The sequence below is a fragment of the Pavona decussata genome, unplaced genomic scaffold (genome assembly GCF_977016875.1).
Source record: "Pavona decussata unplaced genomic scaffold, jaPavDecu1.1 SCAFFOLD_55, whole genome shotgun sequence".
NCBI classification, from domain to species: Eukaryota; Metazoa; Cnidaria; class Anthozoa; order Scleractinia; family Agariciidae; genus Pavona; species Pavona decussata.
In genome coordinates this window covers 734429-747020 of record NW_028145477.1, presented here as the reverse complement: position 1 = coordinate 747020, position 12592 = coordinate 734429, and the positions used below count along the sequence as shown (strand labels likewise).

Below are 12592 nucleotides of genomic sequence, written 5' to 3'. Positions count from 1 at the left end.
ATACAGATTTACTTGAAAAGCGACATAATCAACTTAGATATTACGAAACTTAAGGTTAAGCTACTCAGTTTTTTTCAAATCAAATGAATGCGAGTGTGACAAACGAATAACAAGGAAGCTGCTAGCTGTTTTAATGTCCTTTATTTGTTTACAAAGTATTCCCTCGTGTTTCCTTCGTGCGGCAGAGGTTTCTCTTCCATTAAGTCTGCTTTGGCTGCTTACCAGTTGAGTTCAAGATCGTTGATTGCACACGTTATCAATCGATTTTATAAGCTGTTGATGAGACACTGAGTGACTCAGGAGTAACAGCAATCTGACAGATACCGGAAATTCTATATCGTGGTTACTTGTTCGCGTGCACTGATCGGATTTTTCTACCGTCGATCACTTTTGAAAAAGCAAAATAAGAAATAAAACGTTCCACTACCTTACTGTTAATTATCCTTGAAAATACAATACAGTTTATGAAAAGCGACATAATCAACTACGAATCTTAGTAACTTTTTGCAAATCAAATGAATGCGAGTGTGACACACTAATTCCCTGTTTTCTTCTGCGAGAACTTCCTGCTGGCAGAGTAGTAGCTCCAGTTGCACTGAAAAGAAAACTGCAGTTTGCTGTTCTCTTGCTGCAGGCCAGAACTCTATTGTTTATAGAAAGGCACAAATAAATTAGAACTTCCGTTTTCTCTGAAACGAAATGTGGGACTGTCAAACGTGTGCAAAAAATTGACCATGTTTTACTGGTGTGGACTGGATTTGGCAAACATCATTATTAGCAGAACCCTCATAACAGCGAATAATTCTTCAAATTAAATAAGCTGTGTCCATTCTGCAAGGTTGTTTTATAACATAATATTTTATAGGCCTTATGATCAGTGATACCTTTTACCATATAACATAGAATATAGCATAGAACATCGTTCTGATCGTCTTACCTACCAAAACCTCAAAAAGTGCTAGAAACCGACGTCAAGTGCTGGTTGTGAGAGTAAATTGGAATGAGGATGTAGCACGAGAGGAAGTCGTCTGGAAGGTCTTATTTAGAGAGAGGCCTGGTTACTAAAACTAGGGGATGGTAAATGCCATAGCCGCCGGTCAGTCCTGTAGCAATCAAGTTCTCTTGTATAACTGGCCGCTGATTCAATCTTTCAGGTGAGTGTGGTACTTGATTTTGTTTCTTCTTCAATGCGCTTTTGTCAAGACCAGTACCAGTCAACTTGCACTTCGTTCCTTCTCGAAGTGTCAAGGTTCTTTTTTTTTTGTTGTTGTTGTTTTGTTCTGTTGGCTGAGGTTTTTCTCAATTTGTCACGCCGGATGCGTACCCACAGAAAAATGCAAACAATCAGTATAATATCACAAACGGTGCCTGTTTCCAAATCAAAGGTGATAAAGGAAGGATTAAAGCTTCCGTGTGAAACATAAGCACGAGCCATTCTTCTTCACAAATGTTTTCCCTGTAGTTTATTACGCGGGATGCCCTGAGGGCAGACCGTGTCTAAAAATTGGGCTCGCTATCTTTTTTTCATCTGCACATTAATTTATTCATTAAACTCTGTTCTCTCTTAGAACGAATCTATTGTTCTGATTGTCTTCAACAAAAACGCCCCAATCAAAAATTATTATCGGCGCGTATATCACGAGGGAGGGGACCCCCTCATCCTTACCTGTGTGACGTCAAATCATCATTTGATTTATTCCTTAAACCTGGATTAAATTCTGCTCTCTCCTTGTGCCTGCCATATTGTTTATAAGTTTCAGACTCAACTATGCCGTTTTCAAAACGAAAATTAACCCTTTTGAAGTGGCAAATCGAAAGAATAACTTCTAAGAAGCACTCGACCGTTGAAACAGTGGAAATTGGAGAGTTCCTGGCTAAGGAATCGTGCGTTGTTTGACAGTTGTAGAACCACAATACGAGGAGAAAAGGTCATTGATAAGCTAAAACACACATCTATCTCAGGCCTGTACAGATTAATTTGATACTTACCTGAGTAAGTGTTCAAACCCCGGTGCGGTGATTTGAAATATTTGATGAAAAGATTGAAGAAACTGAATGCTTTATAAGTGGCATCAATTTATTCCCATTGTACGCCTCGCAGATTTTTAAAACCTATCCTCCATTCGCGATTGAGCTAATGGGCCCTTTGCAGAAAACGATCACATGGTACAAAAAGCGCCTTGCTGGATGACAAGCTACGCACTGGGACTTCTTGAAAAATTCAAGGGAAAGTAGTCAAGAGTATTTTAATTCTTGTCGACTTCAAGCGACTTCAAAACTGGCTATTGGTGAGTCTGTTGTTTCAACTGACCGCTTTGACCTTCCCCCTCCCCTCCCAGCGATCTCGTCCTCGGTATTCATCTTCCTCTTCATTTTTTACCCAAGCCCGTCTCAGCCTTAAGTCGTTTTCTTCCTCTTCCTTAGTTTATGTATTTACAGAGGTGGCCAAATTACCTTGATCAACTCTGGTGATAAAAGCAAACATTCATATTTCGAGAATGAAAATGCTTCAATTATAACAACGTTTGTTCTAATTTTCTTAGATTTCATCCAAAGCGATAGAGACAGTATGAGACAATCACTGATGTTTCCAGTGCTTATGATAGGAATGCTACTTCCAGGCACGTTGGCTAACCCGAATTGCAAAGAGTGCGACACATGTTGCAATAACAATAACAACTGTGTGTCAGGTGAGATGGAAGTAGAGGAACAGACAAGGGGCGTCGTTCGTGTCTCCCAGCTGTCCAATGACGACATTATCCGTGGAATCATGGGAGTTGCTCGCTTCCCTGCTTGGTGCAAAGTGAAAGCCGTCTATGAAGCCAGCAGAATCAGACCAAACGTCACCACTTACGACGGTTTCACAGAAGACCACTTGGTTCTCGACGATAACAATGTTCGCCAGTACGGACAGAAGGGAAAAGCCAAGAAAACTGCACTTTACACGCTTGCTACAGACTGCGACGCCGCAGTGAATGTAGCCGGTCAGGCGTTTACTCCGATCAGTGCCGCTTTTTGTCCTCAAGAGATGAGCTGGAGCGAGTATCTTATATTAATAGCAGCGATTCGTCGAGTCACCTACCACACGGGTTACTTCTGGTATGACATCGATTCTTTCCACGACAGCGAGACCGCCAAAGTTCCATATTGGAAGGATATGCTGCACGACATATGCACAGAGCTCCTGCGATGCGCACGCGAGGAGCGATGCCAGAAATTCGAGAAATTAATGGAGGAGTCTGTGCGCGACCACCTGAACCAAGAGTACGTAAGGATAGTTGAGCGCCGTTTTCCAAATATGGGCGGTGATGTGGATAAATCAGAAGATGGTACCTTCACAGAACTGGTTCGTCCGCGAGGGAAAAGCTATTTTGCGTTTTACCTTGCTTTGGGTATCGGCATTTTCTCAGCCTTGATTGTCCTTGCATGGACTATGTTTCTGTACTGCGCAAGAAGGCCAGAAAGATAAAGGAGGCAAAGGAGGCTGACTCAAACGACCATCGTCAAGCTAAAGCGCGCGAAGCGGAGGCATAGAGATGGCGCAGAGCAAGCATTACAATTTTTTAAAAGCAATAGTACAGCCTAAAGTGTAACAGTTGATCGCCCCAAGTTTTAGTCAAGTCGTTTCAATCAGGTTAAGTTTTGGACATTTTGTAGCACGTGCACGTAGCATCCCGTGACTTGATTATGTCGCTTTCAGGCAAAATTGCATTTTAGCTTCGAGGATAATTAGTAGTAAGGCAATGGAACGTTTTATTTCTCAATTTGTTTTTGTATGAGTGACCAGGCATGCAAATAAGAACTGGTAAAAAGATGTCGGTGTTCAGTTCGGGTGGTCAGTTGCTTGTTGAAGCATTTTATAAGAAAAGTTAAAAGTAACCGACGCTGTTCGACGTTTCGCACTTTTATTTCGAATTACAGCTGTTTTAAATGCATCCATAAACAACTATAGCTAATGAGTGATTGCTGTGTACCGTCTCAGTACTTAGGTTGATTTGGGAAACTATTATTGAAAACACCACGTAGCATATATTCTAGTGGACAAAACTACCAGGCTTTTCAAGTAATATTTTTAAATTCATATCATAGCTGAAAGGTAGACTAAGTTTTTAGGACGAAAAAAAATTAAACCATTCATATTTTACTATGAAGCGTCGTTTTTAAAGTGTTTTAACTAAGCTTCCGTCTGCTTCCTATCCGCCGTACAGAATAAAATGGCTACTGGTACATTTAACAATAATTCTTAGCATACAAAAAGATTAAAAACACTCATAAAAACGCACAAAAAAGTTCCAAAAACTTCAAACCTAGCATACACAGTGTTGTTAGTACAGGTGCAAATTTCGCAAAAAAATAAATAAATAAATAAATAAATAAATAAAATAATAACAACAATGCCTTTCTATATGCCTATCGGCTGTGTTTAGGTTTGCAAGGTATTGTGGTAAGACGTACAGCCGCCATCTTTTTTCCGTTCGGTCGATTCCGATCAAGGACAATCGCGCGAGAACAACACGCGTGTGCGCGCGAGAATCATCTTCCTCCCTGAACCACGGTACACAAGGGGTTTTTCGCTCGTCTGTCAAAAAACAATCTTCTTAATTAAATACCCTTTTTTTCGAAAACCGCATTTACATCACATAAGAACTGACCTAAATCAAGCTAATCAAGACTGACTAGAATGTGTTACAAATCCAGAGTTACGTAATGACAGTTCAAGTACAGCGACAGTTGCCTCCTGCCCCATCTTCTGTCTCCATAGCAACAAAACCTGATAGACCTGTTCTTGTGAACGATGCGGGTACTTCTTTTTCACGTCTCGTATTTCCTGCTTGGTAAAGCCCAGTTCACGCGCCAATGGAGCCCAGTCCCTTTCACCTATTTTGCCAGCAGCCTCAAATAGTACCTCATCTGAAATTGCAGATTCATTTTCTGGCTTAGCCCTGATAACAGAACAAATTAAACATGATTGGCTTTTACTGATATAGTGTTAATTTAGGGAGCAATAATTTCCACGCTTTATCCTCATTCTTTAGTACAGTAGCCAGGAGGGAAACAGCACATGTCTATTATGAAGCCCCAGTAAGTAAACAGCATTAAATCTCACCAAAAGGTAAAACGAAAGTATTCGTCAGCTGCGTGACACTCATATAAAAGCTATAAAAGTTGAGTAAGTGGTCGAGAAGTGCCAAACTTTGAAGAACTTCCAGAAGTTTCGGGCTTAGCCCTTCATTAGTGCAAACCATTGACTTCCACTAATGAAGGAGTAAGCCCGAAGCATCTGGAATTTCTACTAATAAGTTTTGGCACTTCTCTACCACTCATCCAACTTTTTAAAATTTTAACTTTTTAAAGCTATTAAAATAGCTCAAATATCGCTATTTGATTTAAAAACAAATTCATAAAAATAAGGAAAATTATCGCCAAAGATAAAATGTCTAAGCTCGATTACTAGCCGCCGTTCGGGAAAATGAGCCCGCGCCGGACCCGAGGGAGCGACGGAAACCGAGATAAAATGTCTTGATGTTTACACAAATTCTCCCGATAAGTACCCTAACTAAGATATGAAACAGTCAGGAGAAGATACATGTTGATACAATCTAATAAAGGAAGCAAGAATCCATAATAACGCTCAAAGCAAGAAAGCATCCCATGTTCTCTCAGTTTAAAAGGATCGAAATTGCGGTCTTTATATCAAGTTTTAATTCCTGAAATTAAACGCTAGAAGATAAGAATACAACGTATCCTGACCTCTCGATTAAGCTCTCCACTCGAATAAGCACAAGGGACTGTAGTTTTTAAATTGCGCGGCAACATTTTGATGTCAGTAAAATTTCATGGAAGCGGCCCTAAATATTTTACCTTTGATGTAAGTCGCATAGGCTCTTGCCTCCTCGCAGTGGATTTATCTTGTTAACTAAACTTAGGTTTAAGACGATGGCAGAGGCGGTTATGTGGTAAAAAGTACAAAACGAGCAGAGATAAACAGCAAAGAAAGTACTTCACCCGTTTGTTGCCCCAGACTAAGGTCAGGTTTATTCTAAGACCGCGAAATAATAACCGATCTTCAGATAGAAAAGGAGGCCTTATACTAGTGAATGAAGCACTGAACGTTCAACTCTAAATGTAACCTTAGATCAAAGTCGTAAATAAATTAGTACATGAAGTAAACAAAGAAACAAACAAAATAGCTAGAACTTTTGTTAGTCATATCGCTGTAAAAGCAGGGAACTACTGTTGTTTAACAAAACAGGAAGTTTCTAGCATTGAACTGCTATCACAAACTATATCAGCCCGTGACTTCACGGTGATGCTTTTCTGTCTGACCTATTCCAAGGCTAAAAGGAAGTAAATAAAAGACGGCCGTGCACATAAGCATTTTTCAGCAGAGCCGGACGGAATTTTTCAAATTACATCGTTCGACGAAATGCGCTTAGCCTCCAGCCGCCTGATTGTTAGAACGTCCTGGGGTTAATGAAATACTAGAAATTTGTCTTTTGTTCCTTGGAGTCTCCAGAGCGTATTGTCTGTCCACCATGGACATGCGATTAAAACAATTCTTTGCTACGTAGTAAATCATGAGGCCAATAAAATATAAGTATAAAGTAATAAAGCAACCCGCGGAATAAGCACAGTCCACTCCAATAATACCCTTTTTTGGCACGCGTTTGACGGTCTCCCATTTCGTTTCAGAGAAAAAGGAAGTTCTAATTTATTCATGTCCTTTTATAGAAAATAGTGTTCTATCCTGCAGCGAGAGTCGTAAACAAGAACAGTAAACAACAGTTTCCGTTTCAGCGCAACTGGGGCTGCTACTCTGCCAGCAGGAAGTTCTCACAGAAGAAAACAGAATTAACGGATGCAGATGGACACTTGATTGGACATTGATAAAGCATTATTAAAAAGTACTTAAGATTCGTAATATCCAAATTGATGATGTCGCTTTTTAGTGTAGTTTCAAGGACAATTAACGTTTTATTTCTTAATTCGCTTTTAAAGATTGACCAGGTATGCAAATAACTACTTGGGAAAAGATGCCGGTACTCAGAACGCATTTTTATCTAGGGAACTGATGTACAGACATTCACGGCAATGTAAGAATGAGGGGTGGAACTGTTCAGGGACGCTCGACGATTCGTTTCGGTGGAATATCTGCTCGTAAAGACAAAACGTGCACAAGAAGTTCGGATTAAATAAGTGTGAAGAAAAATTAACCGTTTTCTTAAACTGGAAAGGTCACCTGGCTGGGAATGTTCGTCACGTTGAGGAACTAATCCCTCTGGTTTCCGGAGGTCGGGGCAAATACGTCGTTAAAATTGCCAAAAAGAAGTAAGCTATCATTTTTGGAGAGCAACAGCAACTCTTAAATTCGGGGAACCAGATGAGCTTCCGCAACTTTAATTTTTTAGCTAAATAGTCCGAACGGATCATACTGCGTTAGCTTAACTACGCAAATTTGCAATAAAATGGTGGAATGCAGCAAACAAACCCCTTTAGCTCCAATATCAATCAGTCTATTCTCCTTACTGTCCTCTGTTTATTTCTCGTGTTACTAGTTGGGAGAATTTGTCAAAAACCAAGTCATCTTTAGTGATTATTTCCTTTATTCTCCTCACTTCAATGTTTAATCAAGCAGCGATATTGCGTAAGGAGAAATTAGATGTTGCTCAACACTGGGCCATGCCGGGCTTTGATGTTCTCGTTGGGTGCCCATTACCGTTGGATATTCATTTTGTAAAACCAAACATTCGTATTTGCAGGAAGTTGAGAAATTATCTTTTTTCGTAGTCTACGTTTTGCTCTTACTTCCGGATAACTCGTTAGGCTAATTTTCGAGAGGCATTATATCAAGATCTAGTCAAGTTTCAGATGTTTTAGTTCTTGTTGCTGTTACTGCTGCTGAAAATAAAGAAGACGTGCTTACGGAAATCATCTGCAGCTGAAACAAAAGATTTATAAATGTTAACGGAAAATTAATCGATTTGTTCACTCCAAGTGGCCCCAAAACGGCATCAAACAGATAAGGGATACTTCTTCGTTCGGAAAACTGTTTCCTGCCGTTCGAATTGCTTTCAAACCAATTTCAAATAAATGGCAATTTTTCTACACCATCACAGTCCGGTCGTCCGGCCATCCCGAGTGAGTGGAAAAAAACTTTTGTCCAAAGATGCCAGCAGCACAATACCTGCATTAAGCTCGTGTAAGATTTCATATGAATAAATTCTCAACCGACAAAAATTACCACTTGCCACTGTTTGAAGAAATATGATTTATCCACTGTTTACAAGATTACAAAGCGAATCCTTCTCTGCAGATAAAGTAAAAAACTTCCGTTTTCGCTTTCGCTGAAAACTGGAGACTCCGTAAAATGAGGATTTAGCAAAGCAACATCTGACATCAGATCCTTAAACTTATAATTGTTTTTTTTTTCTGGTTTTCATCTTTTAGGATCTATTTTTGTCAATACGTACGTCTGTAAATAGAAATACAGGCAAAAAATTACCGTGGCCAGTAAGAGAAAGACTAAACCGAACGGAACATGTTTTGGTAGAACTACGCCACGTTTTATCTGATTACAGATTCAGAGTAAATTTTACGCCGCTAAATAAAAATGTTATATTATAAACGAGGAACGCGAGATGAAGCGAGAACCACCTAAGCCGGAAATTATGACGGCGCTGCTAATTACTGGGCCTGCGTTTTTACCATGCCTTCCTTATCCTCTTTTTACTAATCAATGCATGTTTTACAAATCCAATCCACTGGAGTCTTCCAAGAGGTCATTGGAAGAGTAACAAACAAGCCCGACTTCCGTGAACATCAGTTTCCTTTTCAACGTAATGTGATTCTCGTTACATGATGTAGCAGAATCACATTACGCTGAAAGGGAAACTGATTTATTTACTATATCATATGTACATCATATGTGTATTAGGTTTTTAACTTCCTCAGTTCTAAAAGTACTTAAGATAGGGCTCAACTGGCCCACACTTATTCCCGCAAAGACTCTGGCAACGTTAACTTCTGTCTTCATCAGTCCTTGTTTGGCGCACGGAAAGAAGTCAGCTTTCTAAAAGCGCGCAACATTTTTGGATTTCTTCCTCACAAATTTTTCAGGTGGGCACGAAACAGAAATATTTTATTTTATTTCATTTTATTTTACTTAACCATATCTATCACTTACAGAAATATCTTACCTTACATATTCGTATTAAGCATATTAAGGTTTTCTCCGACAAACCCGACAATTTCTGACAGTTTGTCGTCAGTTGTGCTGCTGAACGGACGACTAGATTTCAACCGTAAAATAATGGAATATCAGCCGTTGTTTCCATTTTCTTTCGTTTTTGGATTGGTGTTTTACGAAGATAAAGTTTCATCACTGAATAAGTTCGAGGGAGTTTTTGCACAAGGAAATTCATTTATGAAAGCTACTTATCGCCTTTACGGGTAAATATTTGAAATATATAATTATGTACACCCTGTACAGCTACGGTCATCCTGGATCATTCAATCCCGCTGTCATAATGACCAAAGAAGCACATGACGATTTCTCGTGTTACTAGTTGGTAGAATTTGTCAAAAACCAAGTCATCTTTAGTGATTATTTCCTTTATTCTCCTCACTTCAATGTTTAATCAAGCAGCAATATTGCGTAAGGAGAAATTAGATGTTGCTCACCACTGGGCCATGCCGGGCTTTGATGTTCTCGTTGAGTGGATAATCATTTTATAAAACCAAACAGGTAGTTGAGGAATTATCAGTTCTCGTAATTTACGTTTTGCTCTCACTTCCGGATAGCTCGTTAGGCTAATTTTCGAGAGGCATTATATCTAGATCTAGTCAAGTTTCAGATGTTTTAGTTCTTGTTGCTGTTACTGCTGCTGAACCAAAGAAGACGTGCTTCCGGAAATCATCTGCAGCTGGAACAAGAGATTTAAAGAAATCGACCCGTTTTTAGACACGGTATACCCCTCAGGGCATCCCGCGTAAAAAAACGGCTGCACAAAGGCTTGTTTCAGCAGAGATGGAATTTTTCGAATTATCGTTCGACGAAATGCACTTTGCCTCCAGCAATGTACTTGCCTTCTTACTTCACCTTCAATGGTAAAAACGTACGAGTAAAAGTCAGCTTCGGTACTGCAAGGTTTTAATTTGATCTCATCACAAACACTTGGAACACTTTTGCTATGAAGGGCATGGGAAGGATTTCAACGAGTCTCCTACACAGACGTTCCACTACCTTATCCTTGAAACTACAAGACAGCGACATAATCAACTTAGATATTACAAAACTAAAGGTTAAGCTACTCAGTTTTTGCAACTCAAATGAATGCGAGTGTGACAAACAAATAATAAGGAAGCTGCTAGCTGTTTTAATGTCCTTTATTTGTCTGCAAAGTTTTCCCTCGTGTTTCCTTCGTGCGGCAGAGATTTCTCTTCCATTAAGTCTGTTTTGGCTGATTACCTGTTGAGTTCGAGATCATCGATTGCACAAAATCGTGAAGTTTTAGGTAGTTATTGATCAATCGATTTTATAAGCTGTTAATGATACCGTGACTCTCGATCGGAGTGACAGCAATCTGACAGATACCGGAAATTTCTTGTTCGCGTGCACTGATCGGATTTGCATATTGATAAAACTAAAATAAAATAAAAATAAATAAATAGGAACTTCAGTGGAATCCACGGGGTGGCTCTTCTATCCACTGTTTCCAGGTCCAATTGGAATTTGGAAATGTTGGTTTTTGTGGGGGGAGGAAAACTGGAGTGCCGGGAGAAAAACCCTCGGAGCAGGGACGAGAACCAACAACAAACTCAACCCACATATGACGCCGAGTCCGGGAATCGAACCCGGGCCACATTGGTGGGAGGCGAGTGCTCTCACCACTGCGCCATCCCTGCTCCCATATTGATCACTTTTAAAAAAGCAAATTAAGAAATAAAACGTTCCACTGCTTAAGCTTACTGTTAATTATCCTTTAAACTACAATACAGTTTTTTTTTTTACCTGAACAGTGACATAACCAATTTGGAAATTACAAATAAATGCGACTGTGACACACTAATAATAATCTAACTACAGTCAGTTTTCCCTCAGGCAGAGGTCTATTTTCCGTTAACTCTGTTTTCTTACAAAGGTGGCCAAATTACCTTGATCAACTCTGGTGATAAAAGCAAGCATTCATATTTCGAGAATGGAAATGCTTCAATTATAACAACGTTTCTTCTTATTTTCTTAGATTTGATTCAAGGCGATAAAGACAGCATGAGGCAATCACTGGTGTTTCCAATGCTTATGATCGGGATGCTACTCTCGGGTACATTGGCTCAGTATGACGACAAACGGAAGTGCAAGGATTGTAAAAATTGTTGCAATAACAACTGTGTGTCAGGGGAGATGCTGGTCAAGGAACTCACAAAGGGCACCATTCGCGTCTCCCAGCTGTCCAATGGCGACATCATCCCTGGTATCCGAGGCGCTGATCGCATCCCTGGTTGGTGCCGGGTGGAAGCCGTTTACCCCAGAAAAGGCGACGACAATTTCACCACGTACGACGGTTTTACAGCAGATCACATGGTTATCGACGCCGACATTGTTCGCCCATACGGAAACGATGGTAAAATCAAGAAAACTCAACTCTACGTGCTTTCCACAGAGTGCGACGCCGCAGTGAATGCAGCCGGCCAGGCGTTTACTCCGATCAGCACCACATTCTGTCCTCATGAGCTGAGCTGGAGCGAGTATCTGCCATTAATAGCAGCGATTCGAAGGGTCACCAGTCGCACAGGTTACTTCTGGTATTTCAGCGACGCATTCTACGACAACAAGACCGCCAAAGTTCCGCATTGGAAGGATATGCTGCATGACATGTGCACAGAGCTCCTGCAATGCGCACGCGAGGGGAGATGCCAAAAGTTCGAAAAAGTGATGGAGGAGTTTGTACGCGAGCACCTGAACTCAAAGTACAAGGTGATTGTAGATAACATTTTCCCCAACATCGGCGGTGACGTGGAAAAAGCACAAGTTGGTACCGTCACAGAGCTGGTTCGTCCGCAAGGGAAAAGCCATACTATGCTCTACCTTGCTGTGGGTAGCGCTACTGCTATGGCCCTGATTGTCATTGCAGCAGCTGTGTTTGTGTATCGCGCACGAGCGGCTAGGAAGATAAAGGGCACAAAGGAGGCCGACCCAAACGACCATCCTCAAGCTCAAGTCCAGGAAGTGGAGGCATAGAGACGGCGCGGAGCAAGCATTACAACTTTTTAGAAACCATAGTACAGCCTTAAGAGTAACAGTTGATCGCCCCAAGTTTTAGTCGAATCGTTTCAATCAGGTCAAGTTTTGGACATTTTGTAGCACGTAGCATCCAAGTTGATTATGTCGCTTTTCAGGTAAAATTGCATCGTAGTTTCGAGATGATTAGCAGTAAGGCAATGAAACGTTTTATTTCTTTATTTCTTTTTGTTCGAGTGACCAGGCATGCTAATAACAACTTGTAAAAAGATGTCGGTGTTAAGTTCGCATTTTTATTTCGAATAACAGCTGTTTTAAATGCATCCACAAGTAATTAGAGCTAACAAGAGAGGA

The 12592-nt window shown here is 40.4% G+C and overlaps 2 protein-coding genes, 1 long non-coding RNA gene and 1 pseudogene across 4 annotated transcripts in view; 3 read left to right on the top strand and 1 right to left on the bottom strand.

Annotated features, from left to right (window-relative positions):
- The window catches only part of LOC146480139 (uncharacterized), a 110833-nt gene that overhangs the window by 63182 nt on the left and 35059 nt on the right, over nt 1–12592 (top strand). The gene's annotated exons all lie outside the window — the stretch shown is intronic.
- Nucleotides 1076–3601, top strand: LOC146480145 (uncharacterized; annotated as a pseudogene). Its single transcript, XR_014864779.1, has 2 exons — nt 1076–1154; nt 2544–3601. The product of XR_014864779.1 is annotated as an uncharacterized LOC146480145 (transcript).
- Nucleotides 4228–6683, bottom strand: LOC146480144 (death domain-containing protein CRADD-like). Its single transcript, XM_085110058.1, has 2 exons — nt 6652–6683; nt 4228–4943 (listed from the first exon to the last, which is right to left on the bottom strand). Exons 1-2 carry the CDS (start codon nt 6681–6683, stop codon nt 4667–4669), a joined length of 309 nt encoding a protein of 102 aa, XP_084966184.1. The 3' UTR covers nt 4228–4666.
- On the top strand, nt 8963–12575 carry LOC146480143 (uncharacterized). Its single transcript, XM_085109997.1, has 2 exons — nt 8963–9117; nt 11244–12575. Exon 2 carries the CDS (start codon nt 11270–11272, stop codon nt 12236–12238), a length of 969 nt encoding a protein of 322 aa, XP_084966123.1. The 5' UTR covers nt 8963–9117; nt 11244–11269; the 3' UTR covers nt 12239–12575.